Source organism: Colletes gigas, unplaced genomic scaffold (assembly GCF_013123115.1).
Source record: "Colletes gigas isolate AHSC1104 unplaced genomic scaffold, ASM1312311v1 Colletes_gigas_Sc00014, whole genome shotgun sequence".
Taxonomy (NCBI): domain Eukaryota; kingdom Metazoa; phylum Arthropoda; class Insecta; order Hymenoptera; family Colletidae; genus Colletes; species Colletes gigas.
This window is the reverse complement of record NW_025106643.1, coordinates 2534689-2558441: the sequence shown is the minus strand read 5'-3', so window position 1 is coordinate 2558441 and position 23753 is coordinate 2534689. Positions and strand designations below refer to the sequence as shown.

At 37.4% G+C, this 23753-nt stretch overlaps 3 protein-coding genes across 7 annotated transcripts; 2 read left to right on the top strand and 1 right to left on the bottom strand.

Annotated features, from left to right (window-relative positions):
- The first annotated feature begins 448 nt into the window (after positions 1 to 448).
- Positions 449 to 2762, top strand: LOC122399643. Its single transcript, XM_043400475.1, has 4 exons — positions 449 to 649; positions 1539 to 1682; positions 1834 to 1980; positions 2499 to 2762. The coding sequence occupies exons 1-4, from the start codon at positions 581 to 583 to the stop codon at positions 2640 to 2642; spliced, it is 504 nt and encodes a 167-aa protein (XP_043256410.1). The 5' UTR covers positions 449 to 580; the 3' UTR covers positions 2643 to 2762.
- A 312-nt stretch (positions 2763 to 3074) lies between these two features.
- LOC122399642 (cyclic nucleotide-binding domain-containing protein 2-like) lies at positions 3075 to 6831 on the top strand. Of its 4 annotated transcripts, none has more exons than XM_043400470.1 (11): positions 3075 to 3319; positions 3811 to 3981; positions 4062 to 4317; positions 4378 to 4482; positions 4758 to 4942; positions 5081 to 5099; positions 5315 to 5541; positions 5783 to 5917; positions 6116 to 6260; positions 6323 to 6500; positions 6655 to 6831. In XM_043400470.1, the coding sequence occupies exons 1-11, from the start codon at positions 3239 to 3241 to the stop codon at positions 6776 to 6778; spliced, it is 1626 nt and encodes a 541-aa protein (XP_043256405.1). In that variant the 5' UTR covers positions 3075 to 3238; the 3' UTR covers positions 6779 to 6831. The 4 variants fall into 4 exon arrangements, with proteins under 4 accessions (XP_043256405.1, XP_043256406.1, XP_043256407.1 ...); XM_043400472.1 differs by lacking the exon at positions 3075 to 3319 and adding an exon at positions 3333 to 3423; XM_043400473.1 differs by lacking the exon at positions 3075 to 3319 and adding an exon at positions 3333 to 3423 and having other exon boundaries at positions 3811 to 3989.
- Positions 6832 to 8115: 1284 nt separating this feature from the next.
- On the bottom strand, positions 8116 to 23340 carry LOC122399641 (vascular endothelial growth factor receptor 1). Of its 2 annotated transcripts, none has more exons than XM_043400468.1 (23): positions 22869 to 23340; positions 19253 to 19383; positions 18937 to 19120; positions 18442 to 18569; positions 17969 to 18116; positions 17712 to 17851; positions 17469 to 17640; positions 16852 to 16975; positions 15585 to 15778; positions 15345 to 15511; positions 14717 to 14852; positions 14514 to 14660; positions 14281 to 14436; positions 14065 to 14204; positions 13844 to 14003; positions 13669 to 13769; positions 13450 to 13600; positions 11862 to 12086; positions 11629 to 11797; positions 11045 to 11315; positions 10573 to 10904; positions 10191 to 10296; positions 8116 to 8806 (listed from the first exon to the last, which is right to left on the bottom strand). In XM_043400468.1, exons 1-23 carry the CDS (start codon positions 22939 to 22941, stop codon positions 8117 to 8119), a joined length of 4245 nt encoding a protein of 1414 aa, XP_043256403.1. In that variant the 5' UTR covers positions 22942 to 23340; the 3' UTR covers position 8116. The 2 variants fall into 2 exon arrangements, with proteins under 2 accessions (XP_043256403.1, XP_043256404.1); XM_043400469.1 differs by having other exon boundaries at positions 11045 to 11282.
- Between the last annotated feature and the right edge of the window lie 413 nt (positions 23341 to 23753).

The following is a 23753-nucleotide window of genomic DNA, read 5'->3' as shown; positions in this document are numbered from 1 at the left end:
TTTTTTTAGAACGATTTGAAAAATTTTGTTTTCGTCGAAAAATTTCAGCATCTACCCGATTTTTTTTCTCGAAAGTGCGTAGGATTTCGGGGGTATGCGTAATGACCAAAAATGATTGTAATTGACCCCCGCAACCGAGAATAATTTTTTTAATTTGTTTGACACGCTAGTTTTTAAAATGTAAAACATTTGAATCGAAGCAAATATAAATGAAATAAAAAACTTCCTCCAGGCTGTTTGCATTAAGCTTGTTGTGTAATATACAGGCAGATCGGGATTTGATATCTCGTACGGACATTTTGTCTTGTTTTGTACGATATTGTGGGACATTTTTCCCATGCATTCAATTTTTGTTTCCCACGGAAAGGTATCACGTAACCATCGACACAATGAATTCGTTTTGACGTATGATATCCCAATAAAATGCAATTGTTCAAGCTGTATCGTTATAAAATACTCAATTTACAGTGACAATATAACGCACACTAATTCATTTGCAAGCTTAAATAACAGCGATCCGTCGACGGTGAAACAGTAACATTTTGTTTGTACCTACCGAGCTGTCGATTAAAACGTTAGAATGCAGTCTTCATTTGTAAAATTGCCATTAGTGCTTATTTTATGTATCGTTTCGTTGTCGTATACCAACGTAAGTAAGAGAATTTTAAATAAATTGTAATTTTATTTATTTCATGTCGATCACTTATAATTAATCAATTTTCCGATATTCAATCAAAAAGAATATACTTTTATATATTTTTGGTATAATCTCACTCCTAGAAATTATAATAGGAATAGAAATATTAATTTTGTCGATTGTCAATGATTAAAAAAACCCTTTGAAGCGATTAAAATTCAAATTTAATAATAATACAAAACATTTATTGTACTTCAAACATTCAAAGTACTAAATAATAATAAAATATTTATAAAAAAATTGAATTTTAATATTTTTTTGTAACGACGTCTTGCAAACGCTGTGACATACCGTAGATAAATATTTTAGTGGTAATTTGTTCTCTATTATTTAAAATTTTTAAAAATTAATATAAAAAATAACTAGTATTGATAAGACTCAAGGGGTACCAGAGTTGAAGGGGGCTGTTCCTAAAGGTGGACAGAATGTAATCTCATTACACTTGCTACGATCGCTTACATTTAATTGGACTGTAATTACACTATAATAACACGGTAATTATTGTCTAATCGCTGTATAATCGTAATTGTAAATCTTCAAAGTACGCAAAATCGGTTTAATTATTGTGTAATTATTACGCTGTTACAATGCAATTGCATGTAATTGTCTCGTAACGAATATAATCTGATTACATTTTGTCAGCAGGAAATATATTCACTAAGCAATTTATACATATATTTCTCATCTTCTTAGTAATTAAAACAGTAAAAAAAATGTTGATTACAAAGTGAAAAATTACTGTAAATTTTATTTCGTTTCAAACTAAACAAAATGTGCACTGTTTTGTTTTATCGAAATCCATTGTTTCTATGTATAATAAATTTTTCATTGTATATATTAGGCTGAGAAGAAGGTGACGGTACACAGCTATAACGCAGATGTTACCAACGGTAACAATGTACTTGATTCCTGGTCACCAAGCCTTTCGAATGGTCTCATTACATCGAATATAGGTGTTAGTCAAAATTGCCCAAGTGCAGCACAGGTACTATTATATTAAATTGCATACATTGTTTTAATATTAACTACTACCTCGTTGCCCATCAATGGATCGTCGAACGTGCCTTTGTGCATACTCGGAAAACAAACTTTAATTTGTAAACTGCAATCGATCAAAATGAGTTATTCAATTCTAGGTTGTTATCAAGATATTCAAAGACGAACAGCTTGTTAACACGTTCAATCAAAATTTCAAGCAGCCGATAAAGGAATTCGAAAGTTATAACATTTGTAGCTCGATCGACGCCCCGGAACCCGATGACGACTCGTGTTCCGTAGCTCAGGTAAAAAAATGTGTATAGTTCGGGCCATAGTATAGCAAGGTCCTAAACTAAACACTTACACGACATCTTGCTTGAGAGTTTTTTTATTTTCTATATTTGCATATATTATGAGCAGGTAAATTAAGATATTAAAGACTTGAGTAAGACCTTTACCTATTACCTCTAAAAATGGCGACACTAGATAAAATATTCTTTGTACGGCCCTAACTATGGTCTAAGGTCCTTAGATGCTCGTATTTTTCAATTTACTTGTTTTTGAGAGCTGAAACGTGCAAACTTAGACACCTACGTTTACGATCTCGCTATGTTGTGGTCCGTACTATAAACAAACAGCTCGAGTCGACTGTCGAACGTAGAAAAGAGAAATCGAGTAAAAGAGAAGGAAACTGAACTTTGTTGTGTTTCAAGTGGAATCTCTTTTCAGTGATGAAAATACCAAGCATTTATGCTGTAGATCAGTTCGAGCATACGTTCAACGTTCTTCGAGTTTACATATACCTCTGATTCTTATTTTTTAGGGTGAACATACAGCCTCCGATTGCGACTTAAGTTCCTTCTTCAGCGACATGGACAACGGCCAATATATAGTCGAATGCGAATTTAAATTCTCTAATAATGTAGTTTCTACCGCCAAACTGGACCTCACAGTGGAGGATGCATAGTGAGGCGAGCATTATCCCCATTTAGAGTAGACATTGAAATATTTTTAATTTCCGTCAATATGTGTAGCATATAGCACTATAAATGTAGTCTGCTATATTTACAATAAATAAAGAATAAGTACGCAATTATCGTTTCTTTCCAGCTCAACAATATTCTACGTTCTTGTTAAGACTATAATCTTCCTTTTTTATCAACTATGCAAACATTCAGCTATGATTCAAGCATTTTAGGAGCTAGATAAATGTAGCCTCTAAATTACGATCTTATTTGTAATCGGATTACAGTTGGTCGATCGTTTGAGGCCACTGCGGTGTTATTTCAATTATAGAGGCAATAATCGATCTTCAGTATAATTTTAATATACAAATTAAGTGTTCTGTTTGAAACGAATTTCACTATACACCAAACCCACCTATGCTCAGTCCTCCATTGCTTTATCGATAAAACAATGTCCAGATTCTGGGAAAATGCTAACTCGAAACGTTTCTAGCCAATAGATATCACAAGTTAATTTTTTACCATGAAATCGTGAAGTAACTTCATACGCGTTTAATTAACATTAACACATTTACAACTTACGATCAATTAAACGAAAATGGAGAAATACGGTAGAAGAATGTCGCTACGAGAGTCGTTCATGCACATATTATCGAGGAAATCGTTACTTCACGTTAAAGTAAGTAAAATTTCTGCGATCAAAGGAAAGGCATAAGTCTTCTCGAGCAAAATTCGATTTATAAAACGTTTTCGGTGATTTAATTTCCTCACCGCCTTCGGAATGTAAGGTTATACAAAATTAAAAAATTGAAATATAAATTTCTGTTGTGGAATCAATTGTTAGGCACATAATCGTGTAGTAGCGTGGCTGGCGAGGCGTTGGTTCGAATCCTGTTGAAAACATGTTTGGCGAAACCTTGTGGCGGCCATTGTACACGTTGTTCTTGAGTTTAGCATCTCGCTAATCACTATTACTAATACTGCTACTCTTCTCGCGATTTATTTTCAAGCCTCTCATCCTCATTTCGAATTTTTTGAACCATTTTTACGCACTGCGTTCACTCATACAATTACTTTGAAATGCACCAAAAATGGCGCGCTGAGGACGAACTTTTCGTACGAATTAACGCATTTTTCGCCTCTCTAATATTAATTACTATAAATAAATAGCGTACCAGACTGAAAGGAATCTACCTTTTCCGAGCTGCGGTCAGACTCGTTTTGGAATACATCGAATGGCTAACGGAAGAGCCAGCGATCGACGAAATCGTCGACGACGTTGCGATTAACATTCGATTGGCGCAAGAGAAGAAAGTCGAGAAAAAGAAACTTACTTTAGAGGTTTACAAGTTAATGGATTATCGACTAGGAAGTATTCTGATTACTCAGAAAAGTCCCCCTAACAATATTTTCTATTTTAGGATCGTTCCGTGCTGTTGATGGAACCAGACTGCAGAACATCGACGGAGAAAACACACATTTTCGAGTTGTTCAATAAATTTCGTGCCTTTCGAAACTATCCGGATCATTTACGAAGATCTCTAGCGGGAGCATGCATCTACCAATACTTGAGACCAGATCGTGTGATCGTACGACAGAATCGGGAAGCAGATAATTTGTATTTTATTATACAAGGCGAGATCGGTGTATCCAGGATAGTCGCTGATCGCTGGACTGGTACGTGGAATAATTTTTACTAATATTGCAAATATAATTAAATTGTTTATTCGTGATCAGGCGAGCAGAAAGAAATCGACATGGGCATTTTGACTGCGGGAGATATTTTCGGTGAAATTGCACTGCTACACGCGATACCAAGAACTGCGACTACGGTTTCAAAAAGTTTGTACTATTTAACTGTTTTTTAAACGCTTACAAAAGTTCAGGGTCCCAGGGGCCCCACGTGGAGGTGAGTGCATTTGACCAGAGGGGGCCCAACTAACTTCATCGAAATTTTCCAAATATAGGAGAATATCGGTTCCATTTGGGTTTTTTATCTCATTGATTGCCAATAAGTCCCATTCCAGCCTCGTGCCCCCCTACAGTGGTTTATTTTATACTGTTTTCAAGTTAAAGTGATATCTGTATACTCTTCTTTCGTTTTGTCTTTCTTATAGGTACCGTGGATTGTCTTCTCATTTCTCGCGATAGTTTCGACGATACTTTACGCGATCACTTGACGAAAGAATGGGATGTACTGCAAGATGCATTGGTTCATTTTAATTACTTCAAGTCTTGGGACGCAGAAGCTATACGAGAGTGTTGTATTCTCAGCAGGATGAAGGACTTTCAACCTGACGAGGTACATACTCTGTACAACATTAATTATTAAGAAATTAATCCTAATATAATTCTAAAAATATTAGGACTTAAAATTATTAAACATATAGAAAATACAAATAATATTACTAAATAAATAAATCGTTTTATAAATTTACAGTACAACCATGTTGACACTTGTAATTGTCAGATATCATATTACACTACTCGACATAATTAAATAATAAGATACAAAGACTAACAGTATAAGTATTCCTTTTAATTTGTTTTTTTAATTAAACTTTTCATATATTGTATTACTTTCTGACTATATGCATGAACAAATTTTATATAATATTATTAAAAAAATAAAACGTAGATCGAATAAAGAAATAATTATTTAAGGTCTTGTTAGGTGATGGCAAAGGAATGGTGAACTATGTGCATTTTCTTATGGATGGTGAATGCCATCTGATAGAACACATGCTTGTTCGGGAAGAAATCTCCAATAACAAAGTACACTATGAATTATATGATCCTAAAGATCCTGTTGCCAAAATGGAAGCAAAACAACCATCAAGAAAGGTAACTGAAAGAAAACTGAAGAAACTGGAATCAAAGCATGACACTACCAGAGTACAGGTTTGTATTATAATTAAAAAAAAAATTGAGAAAATCTTTACCATTTAGGTAAAGAGTAATGGTAGAAATTTCTCTCTCGATCAGCTTATGCTATAATTCTACATCGATTGGTGTGTTAAGTAACAGTTGTATTAATTATTAATTATTATTATTCTATTAAGTTACAATGACAGTACTTAAGTTACGATTTTTAACTTTCTTTCATCTTTTGTTATTTATAAAAACGAAATCATTTTCAAAGGCAAGAGATATCGATGGAAATGATGGCGACCAAGAGTCCATAGACTACAGCCATCTTTTAATGTCGTCGAAATCAACCAAACAACAAGTGGACTTTGATCGTGCTAGCATTATTACAACCACACTGCTAGATGTAGTGAGTATGAAACGTATAAATTGTTGTGCCCTTAATTCGATCGTATTTTTCGTAATTGTCCTCACAAAAATTGCATTAGTAGTCACCAACTGATTTTCAAACGTTCACAACGTAAACAACAACCTAATATTTTAATATTCATTAATATTCATTAATATTCATTTAATATTCATTAATTTTATTCATTCGAATAAAAAGATAAACGAGTGGCACAAAATCACGGACGTGGCAGAGATGCTAATGAAAGAACCATCGTCTATATCTCAACAATGTTATCCGGACAACGTTCGAACGATATTCATGCAAATTTGCACGTTTAACAGAGGCGCGTGTTTTGGATTAGGTAACACGATTAAATTATTAATTTTAGTAAAACCTTCGACTGATCACGATCTTCCAATTTAGGAGAAAACATGCAGAACCGAAGAATAACATCTAAAACGCACGTACAGTGCTTTTTAGTTCCCCGATACTTCTTGAACGAACATAATCGAGCCAATGTTTGGGAACGCGTGAAACTCTTCATGGACTCGAAGTATCCCACGAAGGAACAACTGTTTAAAGAATTCGTTAACAACCGCAGGTAAGTATAATATAAAAAACAATTAAAAGTGGAAATGTAAAAATATTTAAACTACATTCTTGTGTAGCTTGAGCGGTCTCTTATCGTTTAGCAAAAAAGTTTCTATTCATTTTAAGAGTTCGATTTTTTTTTTGCATGATTTTATGGTTTTCAGGTGGTTGAAGTATAAGGAAAATTTAGTTCACGGTATAAGCACACGTGGTCGACGCATTCGCAGTAATGTGACGATACACGATGTCCCCTATGCGATTAGAATCGTTAACGATGTGGGGGTGTGAATAGAACTCCTCGCTGAAATGTTAAATAAATAATAGAAATCGTGTTCTACAAATACACGTTTGTAGATAAAAATTTTATTTCCACGAGATTGTAAATTAATTTAATAGACACATTTTGTTATAAAAATCTTTCGTACATCGAATACAAATATTTCATGTCTTTGGTTGCAGTACGTTGATTAATTTCTCGTAAATTCGCATTATTTCGGGTTCGTAACACTAAACCCTGTGATTTTCTGGTAATACATTGAGTATTAAGTACCGACAAGCGCCTTATATTTATGTAAATTATACGAAATTTACAGTTAGAACGTTACATAGTTTTCTGCGGACTTCTCGAGAATAGCTGAAGTAATTAAATTCGGGCTTCGTTCTCATTCGCTGAGCTTTCTCTCTCAATTAGTAAGTACATCGTTTAAAAAGCAATTGGACTTTATTCCATTGTTACGTTCGCTCCTCCATTTTCATATTGTCTCGATAAGTTTTGTACATTTGGTCAGTTATCGATACGATTCCTTAGACGTACGTGAAATAGTATTAATAAGCATAGCGCGATATATTCTTCATTTTATCGATGTAGCATCAATATTACACATCCTAAATTTCTAGTAAGAAGATCTGCCGATTAAAATTTATATTTCGTTAAATTGCCAGAACTTTTCAGGCACTTTCCGATTACGATGTAACGTATAAACTATTTTTTAAATGTACGCGTAACATTAAGGCAATTTTTTTAGTCTATTTTCAAAATAAATTCCGACTTTCACGGGTACATGTTGCTTACGAAACTTTGCTCATATTCCTTTTTTTTCCTAAATATTCTCGATAATTGTATACTCCTGAGCTTCTCTACAAGAACTATGCATAATTTACGCATACTACGTCATGGCACACTGGAAATAAGCAACATGTACGAAGGAAACGTATAACAGAGACGGGTAAAATTCTTAGTCGAACAAAACTACCAAAAGTTATTATTTCTCTTTTGCTCGTAAAAGAAAAACAAAAATCTCAATTACAAGAAGTTACAAATATTCAACTATTCGAATGAATTTTGAAACAAGAGTTTTATCTGCCTCTGACACGCATAAATCATTTTCTCCCGCAATCACACAAACGCAGACAGCGTAGTTTCACGCGAAAATACTGAAACACGATAATAGCAAAACAGAGAGACGCAAAGAGACACTATCTCTCGATAATAGCATTCGCAATATCAGTCTCTGATTTACTCCATTCGCATCATCGATATCCATACGTACACGCACAATCGTGACGAAGAATCTATCTTCTCGTATAAAAAAAAAGTGTTTGAAATTGTTATGTGGCACTGATGTATCAAACCCTCGTCTGATCCGTGTCGCGAGTACTCATCATCGCGTAACTGGGATTGCTGAATCCTTCGGGCATATCTTTCCTCAAATCGACTTTCTGCTTGGGCATGTTCACGTAATTGTCCTGCGTGCTGATAATGGACGGCGCGTAATCCTTTGTCACCGAGTCCACCTTGTCGTCGCCCTCCGTTCTTTCCGGGTCTTTGTTACTCTTCTCGTTCAGATCTATCAGCTGGAGATTCCGCGGGGTGTTGCAGTAGCCGGAATCACGGTCCATCGGTGGATCCACCGTTTGATTCTTCGTCGTTTGCCTGCTCCTGGCGAACTCTGCCCTTCGTTCGTGCACGTTTATCGGTTTCAAGTACGGGTCCTCGTCCTGATCCTTTTTCAGCATCGGTGACATCTCCACCGCGTCCTCAGAGTCGGATGTAGGCGATGGGAATTCGAAATGGCTGCGTCCGGGTTGCAGCATCGGGCTGAATATACCGGACTCGTCTCGCTGGCTAGTTGGGCTCATGCACAGGTACGTGGAGTCCGTTGGATTCTCGGGTACGGGCGAGTTCGTGTATTTGGGACTCGGTGAAACGAACAGAGTGTGATCCGGAGCGGACAACATCGTCAAATAGTCGTTTTTACCGCTCTCTAGTATCATTGTGTTCATGTCCATGTAGGGAGCGTTCAAACTGATGTAATGCTGGAATCGAATGAAAATTTTACGTTAAGCTCGCACATTGTATACTACATTACCCGTGGTTGTGCTCATTAAAAACGAATTTTTGAGAAAAATCGACAAGGGGATGCTGAAATTTTTCGGCGAAATTAAAAATTTTCAAATCGTTCTAAAAAAATTATTAACGATCGCAGGGAGCAATTATGATCATTTTTGTTGATTAGGCATACCCTCGAATTCCTACGCATTTTCGAGAAAAAAATTCGAGAATGTGTGAAATTGCGACAAAATTAAAAAATTTCAAATCGTTCTGAAAAAATTGTTTTCGATCGCAGGGAGGAATTTCAATCATTTTTTTTGGTTAGGAATACCCTCGAATTCCCACGCATTTTCGAGAAAAAAATTCGAGAAGGTGTGAAATTTTTCGGCGAAATTAAAAATTTTCAAATCGTTCTAAAAAAATTATTTTCGATCGCAGGGAGGAATTACAATCATTTTTGTTGGTTAGGTATACCCTCGAATTCCTACGCATTTTCGAGAAAAAAATTCCTTACCGAAAATATAATCTGTGGCTTGATAATGATTCACCGAATTTTCATGCATATCTTTAAAACATCATAACTCCTGAACGGATTGGACGATTTTCATTTTCAAAAATGCAAACGATGCGTATTTTAGTGAAGAATATGTAGAAATTATAAAAATATTGAAAAAGTTGTTCCTTGATCCCTTAAATTGAAAAAAACTTCAGAAAAATGGTCCAATTTTCAAACAGTCATAATTCCTACGATAGTGAACATATTACAATGAAACTTTTTTCTAAAGTAGAGCTCATGGGTACCTACAGAAAAGTATTAGACTACTTTGCTGTAGGGTGTCAAACAAAATTACTAAAAATCAGAAATGAATTTTCAAGAAAAATCGACAGGGAATAGGTGCCTAAATATTTCGGTGAAATTGAAAAGTTTCCAATCATTCTAGAAAAATTATTTTTGGTTGCAGGGGTCAGGTACAATCATTTTTGGTGAATAGACATACCCCCGAAATCCTACGCAGTTTCGAGAAAAAAATTCAGGAAAATGCTCGAAATTTTGCGACGAAAAAAAAAATTTCAAATCGTTCTGAAAAAATTATTTTCGGTTGCGGGGGTGGATTACAATCACTTTTTGTGAACAGATACATCCCCGAAATCCTACGCACATTCGAGAAAAAAATTCTTTTACCGAAAATCTAATGTGAGGCCGGAAATGTGACTGTAATTATATTTTTCTGTCTCACTTCCGCTTGTGTTCAATTTATAACATGTTGGTAATGTGAGTGAGACAAAAATGATAATGGGGACTCTAGAGTTTCTAGGTTTTATCACTTCATATGTAGGTATAGTATAATCGAATTTCAACAAACGTACCGCTTTCACGCTGTCCTCCAGCAAGTCACCTATGCTCTGAACTAATTCCGTGAAACTTGGACGTAGAGTAGGCTTGGCTTTCCAGCATTGCAACATTATGTCGTATCTGTAATAATAGATACACGTTGTACAATTTCGATGTGTTTTTGAACGTTGAATCGCTCTCTACTCGGTTGTACAGTATTCCCTGTCAGGTTGTCAATATTTCTAACTGTCAAGTTGTCACAGTTATTCCCATTAATGGTTCTTCAATTCTTATCTCGAGTATATCTTATAAGAGGCCTTAGTTTCACCTACCATCCTCTTAGGTTGTTCTGTGACAACTTGCAAGGGAATACTGTTCTAAAAATTACTCTACATGGTATATGTAAATTGAACGTACACTTCAGCCGTGGCGTATTTCGGTTGTTCCATCCTGTAACCTTCGATCAGCTTTTGGTACTGTTTCTCTGCCTCCATACCCGGATACGGTGTCTCAGCTAGCGTGAAAAACTCCCACAAAACTATGCCAAAGGACCAAATGTCCGACTGCGTCGAGAAAATCCGATCCCTGATCGATTCGATGGCCATCCACTTGATCGGTAACGGACCGTCGCCTTTCTTTTTATAATTGTCATCCTTGTACATGGTTTTCGCCAAACCGAAGTCGCAAATCTTCACCACGTTGTTTTCAGCCAGCAAGATGTTCCTTGCGGCCAAGTCGCCGTGTAATACCTGTGATAACAGCCAAAACGCCGTGTAATTATCAATTAACGTTATTACATTCGTCGAATTCGTTTAAATGTTCTTGCAAGCTTTGTGGAGCAATGTAAGCGATTTGTAGATTGAAAAGAAGTGCCGCGAACGTAACGTACCTTTCTGTGGCTGAGGTACTCCATTCCGCGCGCTACTTGGAAGGCCCAGGATAGTAAATCCTGGGTGCAAATTGGTTTCAAGTTGTAATCCTTGTAGTCGCCGCGATAGTTGGACCTCCAGCCCGGTTGGGAGGAACCGTTGCTGAGGACACAGCTGTCCGGTGACACGCTCGCACCTTGAGAGTCCATAGCAGTGCCTTGATATTGCACCGAATCGGTGCCAGAGTTTGTGCTAAGGCTGGGAGAAAATGACAATGCCGCATATTTTATCCTATCGTGCCGGAGAAAAGAAAACAGAAAACTGTCGTTAACACCGCAGCCCCTCCATGCACCGTATAAGTATTTTATTATCAACAAAATGCATAAGCATACAGTGCTGTCTTAGTCTGGATCAACAATTAGTAAACTTAACGTCGAAGCAAACACGTCAGATCACAACATTTCATTCTCGTTACAAAATTAAAACATACTCAACGATGTTGTTATCACAGAACGTGCAAGTCAATTATCTTCTACTCATTATTCGATCATAATGTTATTAACGAATAACGAAAACTACAAGGAAACGAAACGTAAAAGCAAACCTGTTGTTACTGCCGACCCTGGTAGACCTGGTGAGAAGATCTACGCCGATACTAGGGTCGAACATCTCCGTCGTTGGATCGATCTGATTAATAAAGTCATCCCTGTGACGTAGTAGATAATTGTGCAAATTTCCAAATCGGCAGTATTCGACGATTACCAACAATTCACCTGTTGGAACGGAACGTAATGAGTATCGTTAACGATGTGTCGATTGTGTGTCTGGAACACGTACGTTTGGAAATGTTCTTCGTGCAAGCTCCTAGCAGATTGACGACGTTCAGGTGTTTACCAAGGTGCACCATGATCTTTAATTCGCTGGAAAGTGCACGTACGTACGTGGGGTCGGTCGTGCGACGTACCATTTTCACTGCCACGGTGGTAACTGCCTCGTCTTCGCAGATACCTTGAGCTTCCGCTTTCATGACGACACCGAACGCGCCGCTTCCCAGTTTTTTCCCTGAAAGAATGTTACGAAAGTTAGCGACGGCTTGTTTTTTAGGGACGTCGAGGGCAATTTGGTCGATGGTTTATGGTAGGGACTTAGTCTTCGTGGGGACCAAGAGGTATGGTTGCAAAGGATACAGTCCAGGTGGCTGTCGATGGCTGGTGACTCGAAGTCAGGCTTATAGGATTGCTTGTTGAAAGGAAGGGTATGTTAGAAAAGGGCAAGTGACCTGACGTTGTCTTGCTTTAACACTAGATTGCCCAAGGAAGTCATTTTGACTGCTTTTTAATTTCAATTAGAAAAACAATTATGTATATAATGACACAATTTCTTAGAATTTTGTGACTTTTTGTACAACATATAAATGCGTTTATTAATAATTGTAGTTACCTCTCCTCTCCTTCATTTCCGGTATATATGTGTTATACCTATATTGCCCAAAAAAGCAGTCATTTTGACTGCTTGGGAAATTTTAAATAATCAAATCACTCTTATTATTGAATTGAGTAAATTTCTTATATGACCAGTTCGACTCTGTATTGAAATAACAGTTTTCATTTTTTTTCGATTACCAACACATGATAACATACAAGTACATGATAAATTGTCGATTTGGGCTTACCTAACCCAGACCTAACCCAGATCTAATCCAGACCTAACCCAGACCTAACCGAGACATAACCCAGACCTAACCCAGACCTAACCCAGACCTAACCGAGACATAACCCAGACCTAACCCAGACCTAACCCAGATCTAATCCAGACCTAACCCAGATCTAACCCAGATCTAATCCAGACCTAACCCAGATCTAATTCAGATCTAATCCAAACCTAACCCAGATCTAATTCAGATCTAACCCAGACCTAACTCAGATCTAACTCAGATCTAACTCAGATCTAATCCAGATCTAACCCAGACCTAACCCAGACCTAATCCAGACCTATTGATAAATTACAGTTTCTCAATAAGCTAAAGTAGTACTTGTTATTCGAATCTTTATGCAGTGATACTTGTTCTAACAAGTTGTTTATTTTATTTCTGCGCCCTAAATTCATAATATTATAACATAATATTAAAAATTAATATTAAACAAATTTCTTTACACATTAGTTATTCTTTCACGATGCAGTCATTTTGACTGCTTTTGGGCAATATAGGTATATACTAAGTTTCAGTCTTTCTAGTGTTAAAGAATAGGAACTCTGTAACTTGAGGATCTGGCCACAGAGTGGGGAAAGTAAGGATCTAACATACCTTCTGGTAAGAGGATTAAGCTTGACCTCTTAACACCTACCCCAGAACCAACACTGAGTAGAGTTGTCCTTTAAATATTTCTAACACAGCAGTGAAAGATAAAAATGTAAATAGCTTTACCTAATTTCAGTTTTTCTCTAGGGAACTCCCATTTCTTATCGTAAGGAAGCAGCTCTGCTTGATTGTCCACGGTCGATTCCGGATTCAAACACTCAACAGCTCCTTCCACGAAGTGCATCAATCCCGCTTCCATTAGTTCCTTCCTCATGATCTGAAGCATTTGTCAAAATGTATTGTTTTTATTTGAAACCCAACGGTGCCATGGAAATTAAAATTCACCTTCTCGCGACGGACTTTGATCGAAAAGTAGATCGTTAAAACTATAACAATGAGAACCAAGATGACGATTAATATGATCAGTCCTATCGGAAGCCCTCTCCCTGCGAACGTAAAATCAGAGAATTATTATCGTATTGATCAGAAGCCTAGAATAACGTTAATTAAATATAATTGCCTTTTATTGTTATTAGTCGACGGGCTTCCAATTTTCCTATACGGTTTTCTATGCGACACGAATAGGTTCCACTGTCTTTTTCCAGGAGATATTTTATGTGAAATTCTTGATAGCCATAGAGAAACTGATATTGAGTGCTGTTCTCTAATTTTGTTTTGTCCTGTTAAAAATATTTTATATAGGTATAATTTATGTATCAGTACTTATTATGAATTATTTACCTTGAACCAACTGATCTTCGGTTTAGGCATGCCGTTCGCGAAACATTTGAGAATCAGTGTTTTGTCACCCTGAGTATTCAGATCGATCGACACTTCGTCGTCTTTCATGTTAGTATTATTGAAAGAAGGTGCCAGTGCATCTTTACAATGAATACGTAATTAAATATTTTCGGGGGAAGAAAGGAATTCATTTAGCGATGTTTTAAAAAGAGTTACCTTGCACTTGCAAATTATACTCCATACTTTCCATAACATTGTCGGTGGTTTTTCCGGTACAAACATAGTATTTCGAGTCCTCTTTCTTCACGTTCTTTATCGTCAGAGTCGATCGATAAGTGAACTGAGTATTGCTCGGAACGATCCTCAGTCTATCTAACAATTCAAAAAAATAAGCGATCAAGGAAGTATATTTTTCGATACGGATTTAAACAGATCGGTAAGATAGTTACTGTTTTCTAGAATAGGAGTGCCATCTTCGTTGCTCCATTCGAAGAAGTTCGTGTAATTGTAAATGGAGGAAGCGCAAACTAACGTGAAATCGTCACCCTCCGACACTGGCTCCTTTGGTTCCATTATGCTGAATCCTCCATTCCCGTCTAAAGACAGTTTTGGAATAGAATATCGAAAACAAAGTCTCGTGTCTTTTTCTTACCGGATACAAGTATGTTTTCGGTCGCAGAATCGCATCCGACGATGTTGCAAGCCGTGCACGTTAGTTTGCCGGACATTGCTATGGTCATTTCTGCTCTCGAGTAAAACGACGTTGTCATTCCTTGCTCTATCGTGTTCTAAGAAAACATTCGTTACACGTAATAATTGTTACTCATTTTTCATATTGAGGGGTTACATCACTGTAGAATTATCAAAAAATCGATTTGAAGATGCTTTGAACCTTCCATAATAATGGGGAAAAAGGGATTTTCGATAAGTTGATTTGAACATTATTTATTGACTAATGAATGCCCCATATTTTGTTACTTCAAATGCTCGCCAATCACACAAAAGTGAATATTTTAAAAATAACCTGTTCTCTAGCTATACTCATGTAGATTAAGAGAAAATTTTTGATTGTTTTCCAAATATTTTAGGTCAGTTACACTGTTTCGTCAGAATGGCTCCAAGAATGCCTCGCGAGAATGGCTCCAGTGACGTCATTTGGCACTATTTTTATTTTATTCTTGAATATTATTATTCTCTTACTTTTCCATACAAACAAAAAATCGCGAAAAAACGCTTTATTTTAGGTTTCCACCCCTAAAATCGAAATGGACGTTACGTACCGTTATGGGAATGGTGAACGCATTTTTAGAGGAGGGATAGAAAGGGCACTGCAAGTAACTCCACGTGATGTTCGGTTCCGGGAACGCCGCCACGTTGCACCTCATGTGCACCAGTTGATTAGGCATATAGTAGGAGTTTCCAACAATCAAAAATGGTATCGGTTTGGCTGGAAAGAATGTTTCGAGGTCAGAAATTCGATCGTGTCAGGCAGACGAAAGAACGCGTTGAAGATTATGAACCTATCACGTCCAGTGTGAAGTTCAGCGTCTCGATTCTGTCGGAATTGCTAGCCTGGATGGAATATACTCCCATGTCGTTCACGTCCAAACGATTGATCCTTAGGATCGTCGAGGTGGGCGTCATATTGATCGCGTACTTTGCTTTCTCGGGCCCCATCCAGTTCCCCACAATTTCCTCCCCCTTTGGATTCAACCTGCAAAACAATAACGTCACGGAATGGTCCATCAGAGATTGAAATCTTCAAACAAACTGACTAATTACAATCTAGCTAACGAACTGACAAACTAACTAACTAAATAACTATCTAATAAACTAACTAACTAACTAACTAACTATCTGACTAACTGCAAACTAACTAACTAACTGACATACTAACTAAATAACAGATGAACTAACTAACTAACGAACTGTCTAACTAACTAACTAACTAACTATCTAACTAACTGCAAACTAACTAACTAACTGATTACAATCTAGCTAAAAAACTGACAGACTAACTAACTAAATAACTGACTATCTAATAAACCAACTAACTACCTAACAAACTGACTAACTAACGGCAAACTAACTAACTAACTGACATACTAACTAAATAACAGACAAACTAACTAACTAACGAACTATCTAACTAACTAACTAACTAACTATCTAACTAACTGCAAACTAACTAACTAACTAATTACAATCTAGCTAAAAAACTGACAAACTAACTAACTAAATAACTGACTATCTAATAAACCAACTAACTAACTAACAAACTAACTAACTAACAGCAAACTAACTAACTGACATACTAACTAAATAGCAGACAAACTAACTAACTAACTAACTATCTAACTAACTGCAAACTAACTAACTAACTAACGAACTATCTAACTAACTAACTAACTAACTAACTAACTATCTAACTAACTGCAAACTAACTAACTAACTAATTACAATCTAGCTAAAAAACTGACAGACTAACTAACTAAATAACTGACTATCTAATAAACCAACTAACTACCTAACAAACTGACTAACTAACAGCAAACTAACTAACTAACTGACATACTAACTAAATAACAGACAAACTAACTAACTAACGAACTATCTAACTAACTAACTAACTAACTATCTAACTAACTGCAAACTAACTAACTAACTGACAAACTAATTAACTGCAAACTGAGTAACTATCTTCTGAAATCAGAAGTGTGTTCGTAGATCGTAGATGATCGAGAGGAAATTCTGTTTTAGAAGAACTAACTGTGTGTATATATTTACCATTTTAGATGGGGTTGAGGATAAGCGTGCACGTATACGACCCATTGTACTTCGTTACCGTATCGGCGTTGATAATGGCGGTCGGCATCCTGCGCCGTTAGATTAATGAATTTGTTCTCCGGATCTAAAAATTCACATCCAATATAGAAATAAACATTGCTCATCCTCGCGCGCAAAACTCGAGAAAAATATGCACAGAAAGTCTTCGATCTATTAATCTATCTATTATTAATCTAAAATGTTTTTATACCAAGCTGTAACCGTTTAAAAACTGTCAAATATGTTATAGTTTTCTTTTTGTTGCAAAATTTTCTGAAACATTTATAAAAAACATAAAATACATTTTCTATCATTTCGAAATATCATACACCTTATACCAAAAAATAGTCGCGTGTAAAAAAAGAGTTGAAGAAGCTCTAGCATAGGTGATATAATGTCACAGTTCGTTTACTTCTTACGTATCAATATTAACTGTTCTTATCGTGCAACCGAATTATCAAGATAAATCGAGTTTCAGTGAAATTCACGCGAACTCGATTACCAGGTATTCTGTAATTTCTGCTTATTTCAAGGTGAAAAATCACTGTCATTTACGCTACAGTCGCGTTTGTACTGACCGTGCACCTTGATATACTTCTGCGTCTTTCTGCCATCTTGGAATATCTTAATGCTACATTCGTAAGTGCCTTCATCCTCGTCGGTCACGTTTCTTATGACTAATTCGCTGGTAGCTCGTCGAACGTTCGCGCCGTATATTTTACTGTAGTCGTGGATCGAGATCCTGTTGCTCTGAAATTCCGTGTTTGATTTACCAACCTTGCACACGTGTAAATAAAATGTATATGTAAATGCATCAGTACTTGCAGAGGTGTCGACCAATTGAAAACATACTGCATGTCCGCGTCGACATCGATGGTACAGTTCACGTACAGAGTTTGACCTCGTGTCACGTGGTGCAAAGTGTCGTCCAAAATTTTTAGCTCGTTCAACGTTTGCTTGCCTAAAATTAAACATGACCATTCGTCGTTTACGAACGAAATTCCGAAACGGCGTTTGCACAACACGTGTTGCAACCTTACCGAGGGAAAGAGAAATCAACATCGACGAGCATACTCACGGAGAACAAGTAAATTATAATTGGCCTCGTCCTTCGCACTGTCCGATTCTATCGTGCATTTGAAGTAACCGCTGTCTCTGAGCGTTAGGTTCGTCAGCGTAAATCCAATCCTCGGATCGTAAGACAGTCTGTCGTTGAAGTTGACGCTCTGTGCAACAGATTTCATTTGAATAAGGTCTATAGGAAGTATTGCTCGCGAAGAAAATAGAAATGATGTAGCTAATTTATTGCAAGCATCCATTGGACGATTCTGTTCCTCTTCAGGGGGGAAAACAAGAGTTTAAACGATTTTTGAGGTGCTCGGAAGCTTGCAAAGATATAATATTTGTTTCATTTTTTTGCACAACGCGGTGCAAATGATCAGAGCACGAGAGATAAAAATTATCTGCTGTTCTTGTTGCTTGTATATGAAATGCACGAGTGACAAGATGAACATAGAGAAGAACATTAGTTACAGATTTGCGATAGCTTACTGTTTCATCGTTCGTAAGATGAACGGTCAGGTTCGGTGATGTTGGTCTGCAAGGTATGATAACTGTTCCACCAGTAATTTCACGCAGCGATCTGAACGTAGCCTCTTCCGCGAATAAGCTCGTGTTTGCTAAAACATAATAGCTGGGAGCTTAAGTACTAAATTGCTGTATCTGGCCCTCACGTCTGTGCATTGATTTGCAAAACGATCCGTGGTTGTAATTTAATCGGAGCAAACTGCCCTTTAAATTGCTTCCACAAACTTTATTAACACTTTGACGGCCGCTGTCACGTATACGTGAGTTCACGAGCTATATTCAACTTGTTACGTTTGTTGAGGTTACATATATCTTAATGTGTCTCACTTTGGTCCACAATATCAGCGGTGACGAACCTTCGCGTGATACGTGCGGCCATTAAAGTGTTAATTGAGGCGTTTACACGTGCTTTCGAAGAACTTTTTAATTTCGTTTGTTTACGTCTGAAAGTTTACTTACACTGGACGTAAACGTACACCCAATTGATGTCAGCGTCAGCGTAGGATTCCGTGGTAGCTGAAAACGGATGATCGGCGCAACCGTACCAGCCAGTGTCTCCGTAGACGAGCTGGCGTCGTCGAAACTCGTAAGTGTAGCTACCAGCATCCTCGTAATCGTTTATATCAGGCGTCGAGGTGATGATCTGTCGTCGAGACAAGCGTGAAATTCGTTGGTGCAATTGCTCGTTGGTCGAGATTCATAAGATCGCGAGAAAAATTATTCGAAGCCTTGGAAGTCTTGGAGATCTTGATCGTCTTTAACTTGGACTGCTTACCTCGTCCGTGTCCGCGGGATAAACGAAAAAGATCTCCGAGTCGCCTGTGCACACCAAGACCAACGAATCGCCTTCATCTTTTATAATCTCGTCAGCCTCCGCTACTATGGTTGGCTTCAGAGCTGTCGAGTCTGGCGACAGAAAAATGATACATTTTATATTTAAGAATTCTTCAATTTTTCTAAATTCCAAACCCCGTTTTCGTCAAAATATCTTCGAAATAAAAACTCGTATTATAGCGAAGTCAACTGTACGTACCACGAAGCCTTAAACCGTGCTTCTTACGATTGGCTTATGAATCATATCACGAGTCTCACACGATACACAGTGCAAGGGGTCAACAGGTTAAACGCCGGAGCTAATTCTGTTTCGTTTTCTGTTTAAGCGGCATGCAAATACAGGAGACGCGTCTGTGTGTTAGCAGAAGCCTCAAAAAACCTCAATTTTGTTTAAAATCACCGACATTGCATTTGTTTTAAATGTGAGCAACGGATCGTCACATGATTGGAATCTCGTTGGTCCATTGTCCAGACACATTCTGGCCAAGGCTGTTATTATAGATGCACGGTGAAATAAAACACTACAGTACTCGAACTTTCGATAAAAAGTTCGAAAAGTTCTAACGCGTCGTTGGTAACCACATTGGAGAGATCTACTTTGTAATACTTATTAATATATAATTTCGATAAATTGCCTAACTTTCGTTTAAATTTGAAAATTATTTTAGAAGCAGTTGTTTTGTTGCTTTGCTCGTTTAAATGCCTTCCTAAACACTATTTCTATTACTCGAATAGTCTACAATCTACAGTTTTTTTTTTTTTGGCTGTTCGACCATGAAATTTGACCAACTCTGCCTGCAGTTTAAAGTTGTTTCATTGTTCTATGTTCGAAAGCGTAGAATATCTGCTGAACGAACAATTTTCGAAGAGAAAACAGACCTCTTAGCCGCAATGTCCTGCGGATGTGTTGTTCCATCCGATTTTAAAAAGCGCACGCGCACTACGAGCTTGTTTCTGCGTAAATACAACCGTCTCTAGGAAGGAAGTCCTTACTTTCCTCTTCTGATAATGCAGCCACATTATCAGCCAACGGACTCGTTTCACGAGAGAAACAAGTAAATGAATTAGGAGTAAGCGCTAACGAGGACTCATTAATTACAATTCATTTTGTTATAAATTGCTATTGGAATTACTCTGCGTTTTAAACAATCACTAATAATCCATACACCAATGTTCGTCGTACTTTTGTAATTTTTCTCATAGGAAAGGAGAATTATTTTTTTAAATTTGCATATATTTTACTTCGTGTTCTTGAGGTGCTCTGACCTCCATTGTAATTAAATATAATAATTATGTAATATCGCTTTGAAACGAAGCTTCACCGCGCAGTAAATCATCTAACTGCATTTTCGAACGTGAAAGTCGACCACATAACATCATAGCAACGCTGAAAACACACGCGATAAACGACGCTGTTGTGCTACTTTCTAGTTATCAACACGGTCCAAATATGGAAACCATTTTCTAAATATATCATCGCTTTTCCACCTTGCAATACTCTGTTTTATTTCTTGCAATAACAATAGATGTTTAAACCTATCTATCCTGACTTTCTTTGCACGGAGATCGACTTTCGATCGGCGTTTCCTTTCTGCTGTAACCCCCTTTTGTGTATCAAGTGCAACCACAATGGCGGACATATACTTGAAACATAAATAGAGATTTTAAGTATTGTTTTTAATCTTGCAGTAGAAACGTTGGAGAATAACAGATAAAGAAAACACTCTTTTTTTTTATAAATAAATGTAACGAAGTCATAATTAAACTTGAGGGACTTATGGCCAGCCTACTCGTTTTTTTGGTGTAACTTAAAAAGTTACAGTATTGCTGATAAGTGAAATTATTATCCAAATTATTAGTATTCCAAGTTGAAGATGGTCATTTCGAGCACTATAAACTGACTAAAGTTACTATAAAGTTACTAGACGAAAAAATGGCTGTAAAACAGAAACCAAGTTGGGTAAAGCACACGTTTGTGCACAGATTAGCTGCTTTTATTGTTTTTTATGAGCTCTGTCCACCCACTGGAGTAGGAACCACATGTTGGGAAAAGATTTTGTGTATGTGATATTTACTGTAGGACGTGTGGTATATTGAAAAGTTGCGATAAGAACTGTCCAGCCTACCATGTGGTAAAGGATGGAGAGAAACGAATGGTCCCTTGTAGATTAGCTAGAATTGAGATAGTTTGTTCCTATCCGACGGATACAGAGATTACTATCGATATAAAAACAGAAAATTCGAGAAACTGGGACTTCACCGACCGGAACGATAGTTTCTTCCTAATGATAAACAAACGCTGGTGTTTACATCTGAATAAAAACTATATCAGAGAAATAGAGGAAGTGCAGTGTTCTAGAATTTCGACTATAAACATGCAATCACTGATCAAGTGCATTGTCCCAGTTCTTATTCTAGGAATTATGATTCCTTAACGTAAATCCGTGGGTATCGTGCAAATTTGCATAAACGAAGAGGCGGGAAATTTCAAGTGGACGACGTTAAACGGTGGCACGAATAATTATAGTATATTGAGTCAAGGTTACCGTGCTCGGTCCTGTTATCAATGACATTTTGGAACGATTGTAAAAAATAATCTCGTTCGAGGAATCTTTTTATTATCATCAAACTCGGTACCGTCGAGATCGAAAATAATTGTTAAACAATTTGAATATTCAGCAGAGTTCAACGTTCTAGTTTTTTAATCCTCAAAAAGAAAAAAAATGTAATTGAATCAGCAAATTATAAAGAGATAGCGAAAACACTTTTTAAAATCGATAATTTCATTCAAAATACGGCACACGTAATCTTTTCGTGTCGACGTACCAAACGACACTAATGAATATGTCGATTTTTATTAAGACAACGTAGACGATAAGCCCCAGTTGAGTTTCGTAATTGGTGCACCGCTGTGAAACGATCAACTGTTAATATCCACCTAATTGACGAAGACGAGTAACAGTTTATACGTTATAATTTACCAGACATAAACAAATAACCATTTTCTCCACGCTCAAAATTTCTAAAATATAGTTTGATACCTCGTTGAGAAACAGTTAGTATTTCTCGTTCTCGAGATGCCTAATTGCTGTTTATTTCAACTGCTAGAGAGTTTCGTAAAACGTGTACAGATTCGCGCTGATTAAAAATCCTCGTTTCGATTGCGTCATCGTAAGGGCGAATAATTAACGTGCGAGTAATTGTAATTACATAATTCTACGGTGTGCATCCGACAGTATTACGGTACGGTAACAATAGCGTGTACCGAGAAATCGAATCAATCGCGTCAACGTCGAATAACAATCGTCGTCAGGTAGATTTAAGGTCGTTGTTAAGATCGTCGTTTCTCGCGGCGAAAAGCATTTTTGGCGAACCAGTCGCGATCGAGTCGCGGAACGATGAGGACGCGTGGAATTACCGACGATCCGCACGTCAGAATAAAAAAAAAAGAACCTGTTCCTTCGTTCCCAGCCGTGACTCAATGGGGGCCACGTGATCGTGACACGCAGGGACAGACCCGTACGTGGTGCAACAGGTAAACGGCGAACTGTAGTTACCTTTACGTAGCAGTAGAACAACGATGGCCGAGAACAACAACCGCGCGTGGCGCACCATTTTTCTCTGTGTCATCCGTGATCCGCCCGTTCTCACCTTTTTCACATTTTTGACACGCAGGTGGATTCTATTCACGTGGAATTCCACATTCGAGAGGCGCTCGTGTGGAACGCTCGCGACCGATCCACGCGCACTTTCAAACTGAAACGAACGGCTTACGGCAGCGAATTCACGAGCGGAGGCCCCACCCCGGCGATTCTTCGTTCTGACTACAAGTTATCGGCGACGACGTCATCTTAACGTCGTTCTCCTTGATTTCCTCCACGCTCGAACGTAACCGTGAAACTTTCGTCGTGCATTCGCAGCACAGTGAATCAGATTCAATCTCGAACGGTGCGGAATTCTTACACAATCGCGATGTAATCCCGCGATAAAATATTTAAATATAATATAAATGTAAAATGGCCTGCACCACCCACAATTGCAAACGATCAAGTGCCTATTTGTGTGTCCCAACTCTTATTCCGGAGGAGCTACTTCTTGGTATCTTTGGTCCCGTTTAATCAATGAAATAGTTTTCTTACCGAAAGCTTCGTTCAGTGTTTTTGCAAACAGTAGATGCTCCAGAGTTGAAAGGTAAATATTTAAAGTATCTACGACGTCTAATTTTAATGCAAAGCTAACGAACTTACGTTTTAACGTAAATATTTCTTTGACCTTCTTTCGAACACACAAACTTTTCATTCACTTCGAACAGGTTTTGTCCCCATCTGCAGACTTCGAGTACAATAGCGAGCGAATCGCCCTATAGCAAGCAGCTGGATATAGCGAGTCTCGTAAAACAGCGTAAAACTTGCAAAAATGTATTTTTCCTTGATTTTTTTAAG